The sequence below is a fragment of the Colletes gigas genome, unplaced genomic scaffold (assembly GCF_013123115.1).
Source record: "Colletes gigas isolate AHSC1104 unplaced genomic scaffold, ASM1312311v1 Colletes_gigas_Sc00012, whole genome shotgun sequence".
Taxonomy (NCBI): Eukaryota; Metazoa; Arthropoda; class Insecta; order Hymenoptera; family Colletidae; genus Colletes; species Colletes gigas.
The window spans coordinates 2,188,149-2,205,123 of record NW_025106641.1 but is presented as its reverse complement, the minus strand read 5'-3'; the positions used below and the strand labels follow the sequence as shown (position 1 = coordinate 2,205,123).

The following is a 16,975-nucleotide window of genomic DNA, read 5'->3' as shown; positions in this document are numbered from 1 at the left end:
AATACACGGTTCCTCTTCGGTTCGAGAAGAGGCGGGACTAGCTGTATATCCGCGAATACAAGGGTGGAAATGCGACGATATTACCGACGGGGTGGAGGAATAGAGAATCCCACGGGTTACGGTGGGTGAAAGGAGCCGAAGCGGGGCTGGCAGGGGTGGAAAGTCGTTTATCGAGTCGACAGGCTGGGTGTACCCACGCGCATTGATATGCAAAATTTGTAGTTTCGAGAAGCTTACGAGAAACTCCGGCGGCAAGTAAACTTCAAAATCCGATGCGCTTGTCGGCGCGAGGTTATATACCGGGTACGGAGGCGGCTGTAACCGGTTCGTGCTTCCGGTGCCAGGCTCCATGTACGCGAACTTGGGTGTTTCGGTCGATTCGCGGGACAGAACAACCTTAATGCGGTTCTAAATATTCCGACGGCATTTTTGGGGCTTTGCAACGTTCGCGATGCGGATCACAATTAAAGGTACTACCATGTTCGGGGAACGTGTCGGGTGCTTTAATTCAGATCGAAACGCCGGATGAAACGAGACTGCATCTCAAGCAGGCTGCATCTCAGGCAAATATTTTAGGCTCGATCTTTCGGTTTACCTAGCTTCGATATAGTCGGTAGGGTTCTGGGGTGGTAGTTTCTGGTCGAAACAGCGACGACGTTTGACGCGTGGACTCCGAACGAGCAGCAGTCGAGCGGTGAAATCGACCGAAACGGAGTGGAAACGCGGGTGGCTGCACGCGCCGGTGTCAGATAGAAACAGAAAAGGCAGTTAATTTAGCTCGAGTTTAAAGCTCGGCTTAAATGACCTATTCAGCGCTTAGCAAGAGCGAATTCGCTTCGGCTGGCTAGACCGAAGAACGGCTCGGAGAAGGGTCGGAGAGAAAGAAGGAGGCCGTTGCACGCGTCTTCGTTACGCGTCGACGAGCTCCAGCCACCTACAATTTCCTCGCGCTTCGATTCTTTCTTTGCCGTGGCCGACGGAGTTTCTTCCCCCGGCGAAGTCCTCTCCGACTAGGTTCCAGTCATGACTAAATGAAATCCATTAGGAGATAGGAGATGGAACGTCTCGGTACGAGAGAAAACGGGGGTGGTAGAAAGGAAGGGGGATAGACGTCGACCTTAATGAAAAATCATTACGATATCTAGCTGCGAATATAGAGCAGAGAGGTAGCCGGAGGGCACAAAGCCAGAGATGTCCATTCTAGGCGCGCAGTTGCTGCCCGGAATGGGTTTGATTAGGAGCGTCCGGAAGTTTCCGTCTGTTTCCGCGGAGGCTGTTAGGCGGCGAGCAACGGAGGCTGGTCCGAAATCCATCGCAAGCAATCCCAACGCGAGCTTCCGATGCCCCCGAAGGGAGAACCGACGAGAACTTGGTCCGTCTTGTATAGCTCGGCATTCTGATATTCAATCTCGACTACTAATTGCTACGCCATCGTGAATTTCCATCAGCGGATCGCATGCCATAACGAACGACTTGGATTGCACGGGTCCCTTGAATGAGAGCCGGAAGACCCGGGCTAATCCAGCGCGATACGCGTCTCACGAGTACCGCAGTTTGCGGCTCCGTGCAACGTCCGTTCGTTTACAATTCTCGCGATCGTTATTCCGTCGTCGCTGGTAGCTGACTTACGGACTCCGTCGTCCGACCAACGAGAACTCGATAGAATTTCGCAAAAAACAACAAACAGAAGTGCGCGTCAGGGGATAGAGAAGCCCTTGGACGAACGCGTGTACCGGTGCTCGAAGGGTCGCTACTCCACAAAGCGCTTTATGGTCCGTTATACGACCGCAAGCTCGCGATACCGTGTTTAGCACGGGTGCGCGATCACGAACACGACTGGCCTGTTCCAGGTGCATTCAGCGTCCCAGTGCTTCTCATGCTGTACGCGTTTTACGACTGTTTGTATGGTTCGGTATGATTCGTCCAACGACCGGGTTTATGCGTTCCTTTCAAACGCCGAATAACGTTGCGACCGCGCGTCGTTCGCAATTGTTTCAACGATCTTGTCGTCGAGGAACAAAAAATTAAACTCGGCCCGTTTCTACCGCTTTACGACGCAAGGAACAAGAACAGAAAAATGTCCCCGTGGTCGCAGCAGGATCGATACCGTGTATAACATGGTCGAAATCCACCTAGACTCCATCGTGAATTCCACGGGCGGGATATTCTCGTCGGATGACGGGGGACCATCGCCGCAAACGTGTTTCCACGTAGCGGGAAGAGAGCTCGCGAAGCGTGTTGGCGCTCGGTGAGCGCTAAGAGCACGGCTAAGTGTGGTCGCGCGCTATGGCTGACAGACGACGGGCATTAGGTAAATTGAAATCTTGCTAGTACAGAAGATGGATGCCCAGTTTACGTTGGTGTCTGTGCCCGGGACTCGGCACGGCGTGAATCCGCCGCGATGGTTTCAGCTCTCGGACCGTGGACCGTGAAACCCAGAAACGGCGAACCACGAACCTTTCGCGGGCGGACATTTGCCGGGGCGAGCCAGGTCACCGCTAGTTCCCTGGAACCAGACCTCCTGTCCCTCTAGCTCCTCGTTTAACAGCCTTTGCTTCCTGTTTTACGATGTAACTGGCTCTTTGCCCGCGCTCGGGATAATCTTTCCGTGGCTGGCCACCTCTCGAACTAATCTCGTTTCCCTTCGTCTTTGCGTTTCATTATACGGACTCGGGAAACTATCGCGCCTCGAATTAAGTCCGAAATTTCAAACGCGGAGACGCGGTCAATTACCGGCTGTTTTCAGCCCCCTCGGCGACTTCGCGACAGAGAAAAATTAGAAGAACCTTCGTGAAATAACGCGTAATCGCGCTCTAATTACGTAGCTTTTACACGCTTCGAAGGCTCGCAGTTACGATTACGTCGCGTTTGGACGGCGATTACCGTGCGATTACGCGTAATCGCATCGTAGCAAATGTAATCAGATTCCGAGCCCGAGATACGCGAAACCGAGCACGTGCGGGCCAACCAGCAGTCCGTTAGGGTCGTAACTATGCGGTACTGCCTGCTGCATCGACCAGGTTTATTGTTGTAAATTCAGTTTATAAATTTATTATCGAAGGATAAACGGTTATGGCAAAAAAGCAGGGCGAAGGTCGTAAACAACCTTCGGTTATCGCCCATCGATGTTGGCACGTTCCACATCGTCCTTGCACTCCTAGTACTTGTTCCAACGTTTACGACCCGTTGTTCTCTCCTTAAAATAATTGTCTCGCGTCGGGAATACTGGTCGACTCGTCGCGACGAGCCTGGTTCCTTCGATATCGTGCGGTTGGAGTCCCGCGAGCAATCGATACCGATGGTAATCGAAGATATTATTTCAAGCCGGCTGGGTTTGCCGAAAAATTGCGGCGAAGAACATGGATTCGGGTGGTGCAATTAATTTGCTCGTTATATCCGCGGGACCACCGATCTGTTCCCATAATACACACAGATATCGAGTTCTCGTTCTCCTCAGCCATTCACCTCGACGACCTACTATTGGAAGTGCACCGCAAGTTGTTAACCATAGTTGGCGGTTTAATTACACAGGCAAATATTATCGAACTGGCGGAGTTAATTAGATAATTAAAACTTGAAGGGTAAACTACTTTGCCGAACAGCGTACCGACGGAAAGCGTAGACGTGGCTGGGACTCGTCGGTGAGCCGTTCTGCTCGTGTACACGGGTACACGGGTACACGTCGAAAGATGGAAGGCGAGATTGACGGCGTACCGCAAATCGTGCTTCTTCCACCTTCTATCTTCCGTCGAGAAGTTTTCGCGGGGAGGCGGATGGAACCAGGATCTACCTGTTCCCGCTGTAATAGAGGTATTCTTAACGAGAAATTCCTGTCTCGTCTTTTTATCGGGGAAGAAAATTCGTCTGGTCTTTCTCCGCCCTCCCGATGCTTCTCCTGAATTATCGCGCTGCTGAAGGGTTCTTTATCATTCACCAGGGACGTTTTATTACCACCTTCCCTTAAGCTTGTCCGTCCTCGACTTCGCTCTCTGACGCCTGGACCGAAGCAGGGTGAAAGTTTCTTTCCTCGAGCTAGCGGCAATTTGTAGATCTTAGGATCTTGGATTAATGGTTTAGAATTGACGCGCGTGCAGCTTTCGGAAGAAAGTAGTCCATCGAATTTCAGTCTATCCGACCGGTCGATTATCCCTTTTATTCGCCCTGGAGGATCTAGCGCGTAAAGTTGTTTGACTAAAACTCGAAGAACGTTCAGGAATCTGTGCAACCCCGGTGGAGAAAGGTGCGAATGTATGCCCGGTCGAGCCCGGCACAGAAGCGATAGGCAAAGGCAGGTCTCCATTCGTTAAAGTTTACATTGAGAAAAGCTCTCGGTTGCAGCTACGGCAAAGCTGGTCTGAACAAACAATTGCAACGAGCTCCCGACTAATCCGGTGTGCCGACGAGCGGCAGCCAAGAGCAGAGTGGAAACGGAAAAGAGAGATCGAGGGATAGGAGGAGGCGGAAGGCGAAGCGCGAGACGAAGTAGAATATCAACATAGCTTCTCGGATTCTGCTCGCCGGTTGCCCGTGGAATCCTCGATGCTAGTTTTCCGAAACGAAATCGTAAACAATTTCTTTCTATTTATTCGGTCCAGTTTCGAGGGTCGATGGTTCCTCTTGCTCCGTTACGTGGCCTGACATTTTTCGTTGAAAGTTCAGAGAGGGGGTGGACGGGTTGAGCGTATTGTGTAAGTACGGTGGTTTAAGAGCGTGGTTGACTTTTTGTTTCAGGCATAAGCGGAAAGTGCAGAACCTGTTACCGTGCAAGAGCGCAGCAGGAGCGGCGGCAGCGGCGGCCGTGGCGGCGGCTGGTGGCCGTAGTCGAGTGTTGACCGAGGGACAGCCGCACTCGGGTACCGGGAGCGCGGGTGGCGCGGTGCTGTACGAGGACCTGCCGGAACCGGTGACGCACTCGCAGCTGCACAATCACCTGCCGAGCCACCACCCTGGCCAGGCGCCGACGATCGAGGTACGAAATCCCGATCAGCGACACAGCCTGCGGGAACGACAGCCGCAGCAGTTGCAGCGCGCACGGCCTCCCGCGCCGCATCATCTCGACTATCTCGACTACCGGGACCCAAGGGCGATACTACGCGTCCAGGACAAGCCCTCGAGGGCGGTCTTAGGCGGCTATCGAACGCCGCGTGCCCTTCTCGCCAAGTCCCAGGAAGTCCCGCTATCGATAGCCACCCACGCGCCTCCTCGATGCACCGCCGTGACCAGTCCGCTATTGAGGAACGGCGGGAACGTTCTCCGGAACAGTCACTTGCTGCTGGCCAGTCAGAACGCCCTGATCACCACCCGGCAACCCTTGCCTCAGACACCCTTGCCCGACGTTCCTCCTTGCATCCCGACCTGTCCGGACGCGGAGCTCGCTCTCACCAACGAAAAGTATCTGCTCGACGGCTGCGTTTCCGGCCGTCCGATAGATTCCCGGCTACCAATCACGCCGACCCATCGATCCAGAGCCTTCCAACCGCCTCAGAGCCAACAAACCGGTCAAAGAGTTTTGCATAGGGAGGAGGTAGCGAACGGCAGGAGGCCCTCTGTCGATTCCGAGGGATACTCGTACATAGACTTCAAGGACACGGACCTGGAGTCCACGAGACGCGATCCGAGCAATCATCGTCAGCCGGATAGCTCTACCGGTCTGAGGATCTCCTCCTCGCTGAGGTTGTTCCGTTCGTCGTCCGTCAGGTCGAACTCGATCGACTCGGACGGTTACTCGTACATCGTGGACTCCAGGAGGGCACCGGGCACGGCCAGGAGGATCGTGGCCGAGGGTACCGAGGAGGAGGTGTGTCCGCTCTGCACGATGCAGCAGATACACAGCCTCCTCAGCAAACCCGAGGATATCTATTTGAACGTGCAAACTACGTGACACATGTCGTTCGCGAGCGACATATTCTTGTAGAGACTGCCCTGTCTCGGATGTCTGTCTCCATCTGGTGGCTCCAGGTATCCTCGAGACGGTTCACATATCCCGTGATATCGTCGGCCACGATCGTTCCAGGGTCGTACGAGCTACGTACCCAAGCTCGTGGCACTCGCGTTTCGGTGTTAACTCGTCGTCGTAGTTACGTTCCATCGTAAGGTCGTAGATAGTTTAGTGTCTTTCCCGGTTAGTCAGCGAGCGAACCGAGACGACAACAGGTGTTCCTTCTCGGAGAACCGTCTCCTCTTCGGGTTCTGTTCATTTCGATTATCGTTTGCGTGTCTCCGCGTGGCGCGACATCTCGTCGCCCTTTACGTTGTTGCATTCCAGAACCAGTCGACAATCTCGATCGTTCGATTTCGTTTGTTCCCCGGTTCCGGACGATTTCGTCTTTTGGTTCAGTTCCTCTTAACTCGCTATCGGTGACGAGGCGAAGACACTTGCGCGGACTAGTCAGTATTTATTTTGTTACGCGGCCGTGCTTGCACAATCATCGGGTAAAACGGAAAACGAGGATTGACAAACCGGGGGGGAGGTGAGGAGGAGCCTCGATGCACCCGGTTGTGCGAGCACGGTGAGAGCTAGATGCACTCCATGGTTGTAAATAGATTAGACTCGCAAAAAGAAAGAAAAAAAAAATTGTAAATAATATACACAGAGTGAGACGAAGAAGCAAGAGAGAGAGCGAGAGAGAGTAGCGAGCGAGAAAGAGAATATATACGTATATATTAATATAAAAGTATTAAAAGACAGTCAGAGAGTAGCTGTGCACCCGCGTGAACGGTGAACAATCAGACTTAAGTTTCTCATTTGTATAGACGCTCGAGTAATCATTATCACGATGATGGTCATTATTATTATCGTCGAGCAGATTAATTATTATTTATTGTCGTTATTGTGTCTCTTACCGTAGCCGGTACGGTGATCCGTGTCTTGTAAATAAACCCCGGATGGGTTCGAGAAAACGCGCGTAGCATCGAACGAAAGCGTGAGAAAGGAAGAAAAGCGGAACAAGTCCTATGTATATTGAAGTACCGTGGAAAGAGGGAGGAAAGTTTGAAAAAATAAAATTACTTTACTGAAAAAATTTGACGAGGAGTGGTTATTGACCCGGTCCACAATCCTATCCTTCGCATCCTTCGCATCCTTCGCAAACGCGCGGAATTCCGACCGAACGAACGCGACGGAAGGAGCGGAAACGTGCGAGATATCGATAGTAGAATCTCGAAAATACCGGCGACCGACGAACGAAAAGAGCAAAATTTAGTCGCGCGGATCAATTGTCTCCCGACACAATAAACGTGGACGCGGAATAACCACTTCTGCGTTCAAACTTTCTTTAACACTAAACCTAACACAACCGGTCATCCGACCGGTTGAAAGGTTTATACGTTTTTGTAAAAAAAACCGGACAAAATTTGAACAGAGAGAACAGGTGAAAGAAGGGAACAGTCCAACCACGCGTATTAAAAATAGTTAAACTTTAGACGAGTGTAGTTCCGAAACTACCAATGCTTTATCCATAATTGAGACATCGTTAGAAGTGACAAGGCCTCCCATTTAAAATGGCTTTTGGTTTTTGTAGATCCGACTTCCCGTTTCCGAGATATCGTAATTTATGTAAATAGGTGATTTTAAAAAAATTCTCTTATGGGGTTTACGTGTTACGGCAGGCTACTAACGCGCATTGAAATTACTAAAACTTTAATTACGTGCAGTTCCGAAACTACTAATGTTTTTGCCATAATTGAGCCATTGTTAGCGGCGGCAAACCTTCCTCTTTAAGATGGCTTTTGGTTTTTGTCGATCCGACTTTCCGTTTCGGAGATATCGTAATTTATGTAAATGGTAATTTTTTTATCGCTGTCTTCGTCTGACGCGTCGCGTCGTACCTCCTTGTCGCACGTGCATGGTGCTGACCTACCTCGCGAACGTGACTGTCGTGACCTAGTTTCGGCGTAGTATTTCCAAGAATTTACTACGCACTGTTTACTATCTACGCGCGCGAGATCAATGGACTCGCGCGAGCGCAACAAAAACGTAAACAAACCCTATCTCCGAAACTAGCCACCGCATCGACGCGAAACTAAAATCGCTATATCTCCGGAACTAATAAAGCTATCGACTCGTACAAACGCTCATTTTAAAGGGCATTTCATCCCCTATTCGATAGCCATATCAATTATTATTTTTAATGCTGTCTTCCATGTTTATTTTGACATTTACTTTGACTCTACATACCAAAAGTAGTTTCAGCAATTCCTATTGATTATTCGACCGATGTGCGATAAACGTTATTTTTCCTAGAACGCTATTTACATTGTATGGACGATGTTTCTGCGAATGAACAAAGCTCCATTTGTTCAGGCAAATTATATTTTTCTAAGGCTAGAAAATATCGAGGGGACGGATCGACGAGTGCCGCCGTTGTACGAACAAAAATGTCTCTAATTTCGCAAATGGGGCCGTTGCGACCATCTCTCACGAACGTAATTTAATTACTCGGAGCACGTTTCCATTTCTCTCTGTGCTATAGCAGTTTGGCCACCGTGGAACGTTATCACGGCCAATTCCGCTTTAGTATTTTTCTCGAATCGCCGTTGGAAATCGTAAAGATCTCCGCGGGGTGATTTGTAAGTCCTCGTTCTTTTCGCGCGTCGATCGATCGGTTTCAATGGCACCGCTTCGCGCTCGTATCCGGTGCCGGATAAGCAAATAAATTGGCAATCTATGCCACCGGAAGTCTGGCGATTTAATATCCACCTGTTGTTGCCTCGATTACGTGGCTCGATCGATGTCGCGACGCGTCGTTAAACAACCAGGCCATGGTTGCCGCGAACCACCGATGACGATGGCACGGCGCGAAAACGAAAGTCTTGGCGAACTCTTTTTCACCGACGCGCGTACAAAGCCCGTAGACGCTTAAAACATTTTCGATCGCGCGACATGGTCTGCCTTCCCGAAAATAAGCCAATAAACATCCAATCTTGAGTCGGCCTGCATCGATCTCGCTGTCCCACCTGTTGTTGGCTCGATTACAGGCCTCTAATCCGTATCCTGGCACGTCGTTAGGCCACGAAACCGCGGTAGCTTCGCAGCAATAACGACGTAACATCGATGACCGCCGGGGAAAGGGGGATCGGACTTAGGAACCTAACGCAATTGCCGCCCGTAACTAACAATTAGCAGGTTACGGTAACGTGCTCTGGCCACGGCATCGCTGGCTAGCGTGCACGATGCACCGGCCAGCCCGGAAGGGTAGTCGATCTTCGTTTCGAGAAACACGCCTGCGCGATCGATGCGCACGGCACCTAGATCCATCGGAAATTTTCTACCTCGAATACGACTCAGATATTTAATCCCTTCCAGTGCTTTAACACGAATACCACGAACCAGACTCGCGAACAGAAAGTCGGCTCAAACGTAAACATCACGAGCCAGGCTCGCGGACAGTAAATCAGGATCGTGATTGAGTTTTAGTTCCTATCGGTACGCCACAAGAGTCGGTCACGATTCTTATAATCTCTGTTGCAAAGCAGTTTAGTATCAGTCGAGGTAAATGGCACGGGAAGGGGTTAAACATCATATAAGTGCATAGATCCCAAATTTGTATTAGCTTTTGATCCTCGATTCATCGATACGATGTAAGAAATTGGAGAGGTTTCGGGATTACTCGAAGAATTAGCAGTCTGGCCGATAGCCTCGTATTCTTCGAGCGTCCGGTAATTGGAAGGGACGCAGTAAATTAGTCGATTAGGAGGACGCGTTATCGCGATACAATGTGACGGTCGAGTTAGGTGGATCGGACGCGCGGCGTTTCACTGGGAACAGACAGACACACGGCGAACGCAGGGCAGGTTAGGCGCGTTAGGGACAACCCATTAACCTCCGTGCTCCACGCTATTACGCCACGGACATATTGCTTCCTGCTGTTGGGTACGATGGCTCGAGGCTCTATCTCAATCTCGCTCTATCCGCCTCCTTGGGCTTCTTTCTCGTTCACGCGGCTTGTGATCCAGGCCTTCTCGATTCCGCCTCTTTGTCTCGCCACTCTCTGCGGTCCACTCTCTCGCTCTCTCGCTCTCTCTCGATGCGTTTCGATAAACGAGATATAATAAACGCGGCCGAGATTTCCTCTATTACGCGGATCGCGCTGAAAGCAAATTTACGGCCGTCGTTTCGTGATAGTGTTCACCGGTTCGCCTCGATACCCGTGAAATATCAAAATCGTTTCCCACTTTCGAGATAATGATAGGTTATCCTTGGACGGGAAATTGAAAGCCGTCCGAACGGAGGATCGATTATCCGTACGTTTTCGCGGATCTCGAACGCGTTTTTTTCTTCTCGCGAGGAACTCCGCGCGGAACGGTACCGGCCTGGAAATTCCTCGAGACGGCGCCGAGCTGTTATTCGAGAAAGAAGCGACTCGCTCTTATTAGAAAGAACCCTCGAGGTATACGTTGTCGGGGCTCCGCGCTCGCTAAGGGCGACAATTACCTTCGTCCGGGCCCCGTCCGTCCAAACGAGACGCCAGTAATCGAGTGATCCTCTTTCGAGAGTGATAATATCGCCCTCGGAATCTGTATTCAGAGCAAAGAGCTCCGGGCGTTTGCTCGGGCGTCTATCATCGAGGCGCATCTCGATTTTGGTAGTTAAACGGAATCGCGATTCTCGGGGAGATACCTCGCCGATTCTTTACATCCTCTTTTCACGATTTTCCGAGCCGTCTTAACATCGTTCACCGCCGGCGAAATTCTGACAGAATTTATCCCAAAGCTCCGACTTTGCAACCTCTCTCTCTCTCTCTCTCTCTCTGAACTAGTAAAGAGCGCCTACATTCGTTCAACTGCTAGAATGGTATTCCGGGTGTAAATGACTCAGAAATCGATCGCTCTTCTTCGACGTTAAGGAGATTCGAGCCGAAAAGACCCAATAATTCGTTTATCTACTCGTCGGTAGAGTCTTGGCAATCGATGGAAAGTTGGCAGTAGTCGAAACGCGAAGGGCGAGACGCGTGATTAGACGAGATGCGAGAAGACAAGCGGAAGGGCCGGAAGAGAACCCTCCGGTCGACGTTCGGCAAAAGCGAAGCAAAAGTAATCGAGTGATCCTCCTTTGTGGTCGACAGAGCCCGCTCGTGGGACTTCAATTCGGGGGAAAAGCCAACGGATTCGTTCGCCTCTGCTCCCTCACGATTCCCTAAATTAACTCGATTTCGGCGATTCGAGGTCACGGGAGCGACCGATCCGGATACCCGGAGCAACCCTGTACACGTCTTCTTCGCGGGCAATTAATTTCGGGGTAACGAAGTCTAAAAACTCCGCGTTAACGTTTCCAGTCGTTAATTCACTATCGCCTAGTCGCTTCGGGCTGTACATCCTGTGCGACGCCGACGAACGACGAGAGTGCACGCCACCAGAAAATCAACTCCATCAAATTTTATTAGGAAGTACTTGGAAAGTACTCGAACCTCTCTTCGCTATTGTTCCCTTTCGCCATCGTTGTTATAAAGCTGTAACTCGGACCCTTCGGCCACTTAGCGTTCGCCCATAGCCCCGAGCGATTCTCCTTTCTCGATGAAAGCGTCAAAAAGGAAGCGTAAATTTTCCGAGAGAGGCTATTTGTTCTTATGGCTTCCCCGGTCACCGTGGCAAATTATAAATTTTATAATTTTATAACTTGCTGTCCGGTCGACCATTCGAACCGAAGATCCTTCCTTGTCTCCTTAGAATTTCACGTTACTCGTTTCGGACGTAAGAATTTAATTGGCGCGAGCAAACAATTAACTTGGTGGGCTCGAATACGGGGATAATAGGATCGCGGAAACCACGGTGCGCCATTTGTTCCCGTTAGGCGATACGACGAGACCCATTAGGCGAGTTTCTGCACCGAAGACACGGCTGATCCGAAAACCGGCTGTCGCGAGAAGAGACGCGCGCGAAACTGGGTTAACCGGAACTCGTGGATTAAATGGTGTTGTATCGTATCGATCATCCCGTCATTCTGGACGTCGGTCGTTGAATTTTTTAGCGAGTTCGCGGAGCAGGATGTCCCGGGAATTAATTACGGGCGTCGAGAGTTTTTAGAATTCATCCGCGGCCGCCGCGATTTCCCGGACGACTTCTCGCCCCGTTTGCTCGACGGATCCGGGATTGGCGTGGCGTCTGGAATAAAATTAGCGTCGGATAAATCACGCGTCGAAATCGTGCCTTGTTATTCGCGCCGGTCGGGATCTTCGACGATTTAAGGATTAACCGTCGACCCCGTTGTTTCCGCGTGGTTCGCACCCGCGTCAGCGTTTCTCGGATCGGTGTTCGCCCGGAGGTGAGGGAAATCGGAGGTTTCCGAGGGTCTTGAAGGGTAGAAACGAGTTAATCGCCGCCCGGAAACGCAGCCAAATCGCATTAGAACTCTCCCCGGGGCTCGCGGCCCTTTAATCCGTATTGGTTGCTCGAAACAATTCCCCGACACTGCTAAGAACTCTAATAGATCGGTGCTATGTCGAGTTCTCAACCCTTCGAATAAGTCGGAGGCTTTCCCGACTCGTATGCATTTAATCCGAAAAATGGAATCGCGACGAAAGGAAAGACACGCGCAAGGCTAGTTCCGCTTTAAGAAAGAAGCGTTTAACAGACGCTAAAGGCTTCTCGTGCTTAAGCCAAGAGTTTAGAGCGCTAAGGGGCTTTCCTTTATTCCTTGTTACGTCTCGCTTAGCAGTTTCTTTGCGGTAACCACGCGGTCCTTGACGCGACAGTATCGCCCGTTCGACGCCCTTGCACGATCACTCTCGAAACGGGCTAACGATTTTTTCATTCTCGCGACAGATGCTGGACGTCAAGGACACGAGCAGAGGCGTTTTCGTGTGCAGCAGTCCGGGTCCTGATCCTTACACGTCGCAGGACCTGTACAATCCTGTCTACGAGGAGCTCAGCAACGGTGAGTAGTTTAATCCATGATACGCTCCGATTTTTGTCTCGATCCTTCCGCGCAGCGAACCTTTCGACGCTTCGATCCCGCAGAAATGCAAATTACACGCTCTCCTTCTAGATGAGACTTGCCAGCGAGGACTCTGAGGAGTTAGGCGCGACTCTCGCGCTTGATCCTGCTGATAGAGAACATAGGTAGGAACCGAGCTCACGCTTTCAAGGATTGTCGCCACTAAGCTGGCTCAACTAGCGATTAACGTGTGACTAAATTGAATCTGGGTGAACTTTGATATTAACTAAGGCTAACACTGACTTGCGACTTTCTTGTGTTTCGGACCCTCTGGCTTGAATTAATCGTTCCTCTCTACGTTCTCTAACTTTAGGCGAATCGATTGCCTTTCGTGGATTGACGATGCCCAGGTTATTCGGGAAATCGTTCGAAAGCTTGCTCGCGAAGAACTTGTAAAAGCTTTGTTCTTTCTCCGGCGCTTATCTCCCTATTAATTCGACGAATGAAGTTCCGTGTCTAATCTCTGCCAGAACGGAATCGGAAGCTGTTCATCTTCTTCCCAGTGTATCTTGTTCCTTTCCCGCGGCGAGTATCTTGATAGCCTCCCTCCACCGGTGTATCCATCCACGCCGCTTCTCCCACTTAGTCTTTAGTGGAAGGAGATAAGCGTGACACGACCTCTGACTTATACTTCCCATTAGCCGGATGGCTAATTAGCATGGTGATGAGACTTTCGACGTTTGACGAGGACGCGGTAATCGAATATACATGCTGCGGCGGCGCGCATCGTTCCCTGGCCCATTGTGTGTGTGTGTGCGCGTTTCCAGGCTCGTGTCGCACAGCCACGCACACAAGAGCCGCGCGGGAACGAAAAGGGCAGCTCGAACCGATCCATTTGCCCTTTGAACAGAACGAATCCATGTAACCCATTACGCGCACACTGCGACGCGAGATCGTATAATTTATCTTGGTTAACGTCACCATGAGGTGGTCTTGTCCCGGCGGATCTCTTTCGAGGAGAAAAAAGCTTGGCCGAACCCGCGGAAAACCTTGCGACTTTTTACTCGTCGACGACGCATCGAGGAAAGCCGAACTCGTGGCTCGCGCGGCCCAAGTCGACCGTGAAACACAATGCGGCCGCCGCGCGAGGGGAACGTGTATTTTGCGGTTTTTGAATTATTTTGCGCGGTAACGAATTCCTCCTCGTTTCGTGGAATTTACCGTCTCCGGGGAAATCCTGGCTCGCTCGCCATCCCTTCGACCGCCGAGCGACAAACAAGAAAAGGTACACAATAACGGAGATTAAAAGTGCAACCGCGGTAAACGGACAAGTATTTGTTCCTTTCCGCGTTTTTCCTGTAAACAAGAACGTGCACGACAGGCCGAAGATGGAACGACGATCGCGAGCATTCGTGGAATTGTCAAAAAACGGACTTTGACGTCCATTAGGAATACTCGATAAACACAACGCGTCGGAAAATGGAGCCGCGAAGATTGAGAACGCGTCTGACCAAGAACGTCCAATATCACTTACCCGAGAAACAACACGAATCGATCACTTTTATACACGCCTCGTTCTCGTCTTGCTCGCGGTCGTTCACAGCCAAGTTAAATAATTGGAGCCGTGTAAAAATGGCATCGAGGATTTCTATTTTGATTTCAACCGCGAGTATGTTAAGCTATTTTAATGAACCTGACATAAACGAACCCAGCTCTCGTTAGCGACGAATTGATACGCGCAACAATAGTATCGGTTAACGATCGCGCGATAACCATAGACGCAAGAATCACGCGAGTCAATTACCGGGATTAAAAACGGAAAACCACGACGAATCGAAACTGCGGAAGGTAGGAACAGTGGTAATAAAAATGTTGAATATTTCGTCAGCGTCGATTAAAAACACGAGGACGCGTCGAGAGCGAAACACTTGTCGTTCTTGAACTCCCAGCCACCTTGTTGCGAAGAATCGATCCTCGTCTCCTCGACTAATCGATCCTAACGACTCATTGAATATTGGAAGCACGGTAGCCTGTAACGCGACTCGATTCGATTCCATCGACTGGGCGAGATGGTAACTTTGACGCGAGGAAGAGATTGCCAGTTAATTAATTAACGTACCGTCCAATTAATTATCGTTACCGGGGCAAGGGACGTATACCACGGATGCTGATGAATTATTCATTCGTTCCAGGGGACCATCCGGAAACGGACGAGGAGAGCGAGCTGAATGCTCGGAATCGGCTGCACCATCATCATCGGCACCATCATCGGCCGACGTCGTCGTCGAAGCCGGCCAGCGAGGACGAGTTCGCCGAAGACGAGCTATCGGTCGGCGAGCCGTCCGAGGCCAGGATGCTGACATCGAGTGGGCCAACGTGGGGCACGTGTCCGGCCGGTGGCAGGCCACCGCGAGAAAGACGCGGCCGAAGCCCCAGGAGCCTCGACAGACGCAGACGAGACAAGAATCACGACGTGGGAGAGTTTCACGAGGGGATGCTGCTGGACGCGTTGCTTCAGCTCTATCCCAGCGTCGCTGGTAAGCTAGAAACATTTTGGAATAGATTCTATTAGGTTAAACTACGCGTTCGATATGGAACTGGCCGTACTTGTCCACGTTCTACATATAACCAGTCCCTTGTTCCATTAGTTCGCTGTTGCGTGCATCGACACGTTAAAGGGACCGTTCAAAGACCGGAATTTTCGCAACAACTTCGACGCGTACTTCTCGATATGATCGGCTGTTACGCTTACGCGCTTATCCCGCTGCCGGTTTTATTAATTAACGGCTGACGTTGATTTTGCAGGCGTAGCTGGCACCCGAACGAATAGCAATCATCGACAACAGTCCGTCCCGTCGGTGGCCCACAGGTTACCCTACTTTGTGCCCCCGATGCCAGCGACCCAAGCCCTCCGTGTCGAGGAGAATCCGTACGAGAGCGTGCCGGTGCTCGGCCCTTTGCACCGCTACTCCAGCCAGGGCAGAAGCAACAAGGACAGGTCCCGTAAGTCGAACGACAAGTACAAATACTCCGCGCAGTACGGAGCGGACTATTACGGACTCCAGAATCAGGACGCCGTTCCGGTGTACACGCAAGTGGGCGCCGAGTACTCGGACACCTATTCCCAGCCTACCGATCGTCTCTATAACGAGGATAAGTACACGCAGCCGGTGTACTACGGGCCCAGAGACGGCGAGCAGATCGCCTCCGGTCGATTGTACCAAGGCCAGCCGGACAGTAGTTTCGGCAGCGACAGTGGTTACAGTCATCACACTTCCGGTACCACCGGTACCACCGGCACGCGTAGCAGCAACTCGAGGACGAACCACAGGAAGGACAAGCATCGAAACTCCCATCATTCCCATCACTCCGCGGATTATATCGTGTCCTAATGTTCGGTCGCGGGGAACGTTCGCGGAGGAAGATCGAGTTCGAGGAAAAAATGAACAGGAAGCTTGTAATACTTTTTTAAAAAGTAGTGATCCCGCGTTTTACTTCGCGTATTTATTTTAGATGTCGTTTTTATCGTTCCCTTCCGTTTCCGTTCGTTTATTTTTTTTGTTTCCTATCACGGGGGAGAGTATTTTATTTTCGTACGCGAGGCGACGGTGCTTGCGTCGTTTAATCGTTGCGCGTGATATACCGATTATTTTAGTATTTTTTAAACGTATCGTGAACTGCAAAGGACCGTACCCGATGGAAGAGACATTCGGAGTACGATCGTACGACTCGAACATCCGACACAGAGCAATAGAAAGACTGTAAACGCGATGGTTAAGACTATAGGGAACGAGGGGGGACGAATAGTCACGCAAACAGTGATCTCTTAGTGATTTAGCAAGACTATTTAACAAATTATTTGTAATCTAATGAGACTCAGGCTGGTACCAAAGGACGCTAACAAGTACTTCGACTTTTTAGCCTTCTAGTTTATAATTTATACAAGTAGAGCTACTCGCGAGACGATTTTAAACGTTGACGAGTTTCGTGCGAGACGTGCGACTACCTTTCGGAAAGCGAAAAAAGAAAAATATAAAAAAAAAAAAAAGAAAAACTTTAAAACGAGAAAAGATGAAGAAGAAACGGGAAAACAGTCGGAAGAGA

General features: G+C 50.7%; 2 protein-coding genes across 3 annotated transcripts in view; one reads left to right on the top strand and one right to left on the bottom strand.

Annotated features, from left to right (window-relative positions):
• LOC122399089 overlaps positions 1-16,263 on the top strand; it is a 50,535-nt gene extending 34,272 nt beyond the window's left edge. Inside the window, exons 3-6 of the mRNA XM_043399485.1 lie at positions 4,732-4,969; positions 12,760-12,871; positions 15,064-15,408; positions 15,677-16,263. Of these exons, the coding sequence (XP_043255420.1) occupies positions 4,732-4,969; positions 12,760-12,871; positions 15,064-15,408; positions 15,677-16,263 (1,282 nt within the window). The remainder of the gene's footprint in view (positions 1-4,731; positions 4,970-12,759; positions 12,872-15,063; positions 15,409-15,676) is intronic.
• The window catches only part of LOC122399088 (JNK1/MAPK8-associated membrane protein), a 760,891-nt gene that overhangs the window by 413,768 nt on the left and 330,148 nt on the right, over positions 1-16,975 (bottom strand). The window lies entirely within an intron of this gene.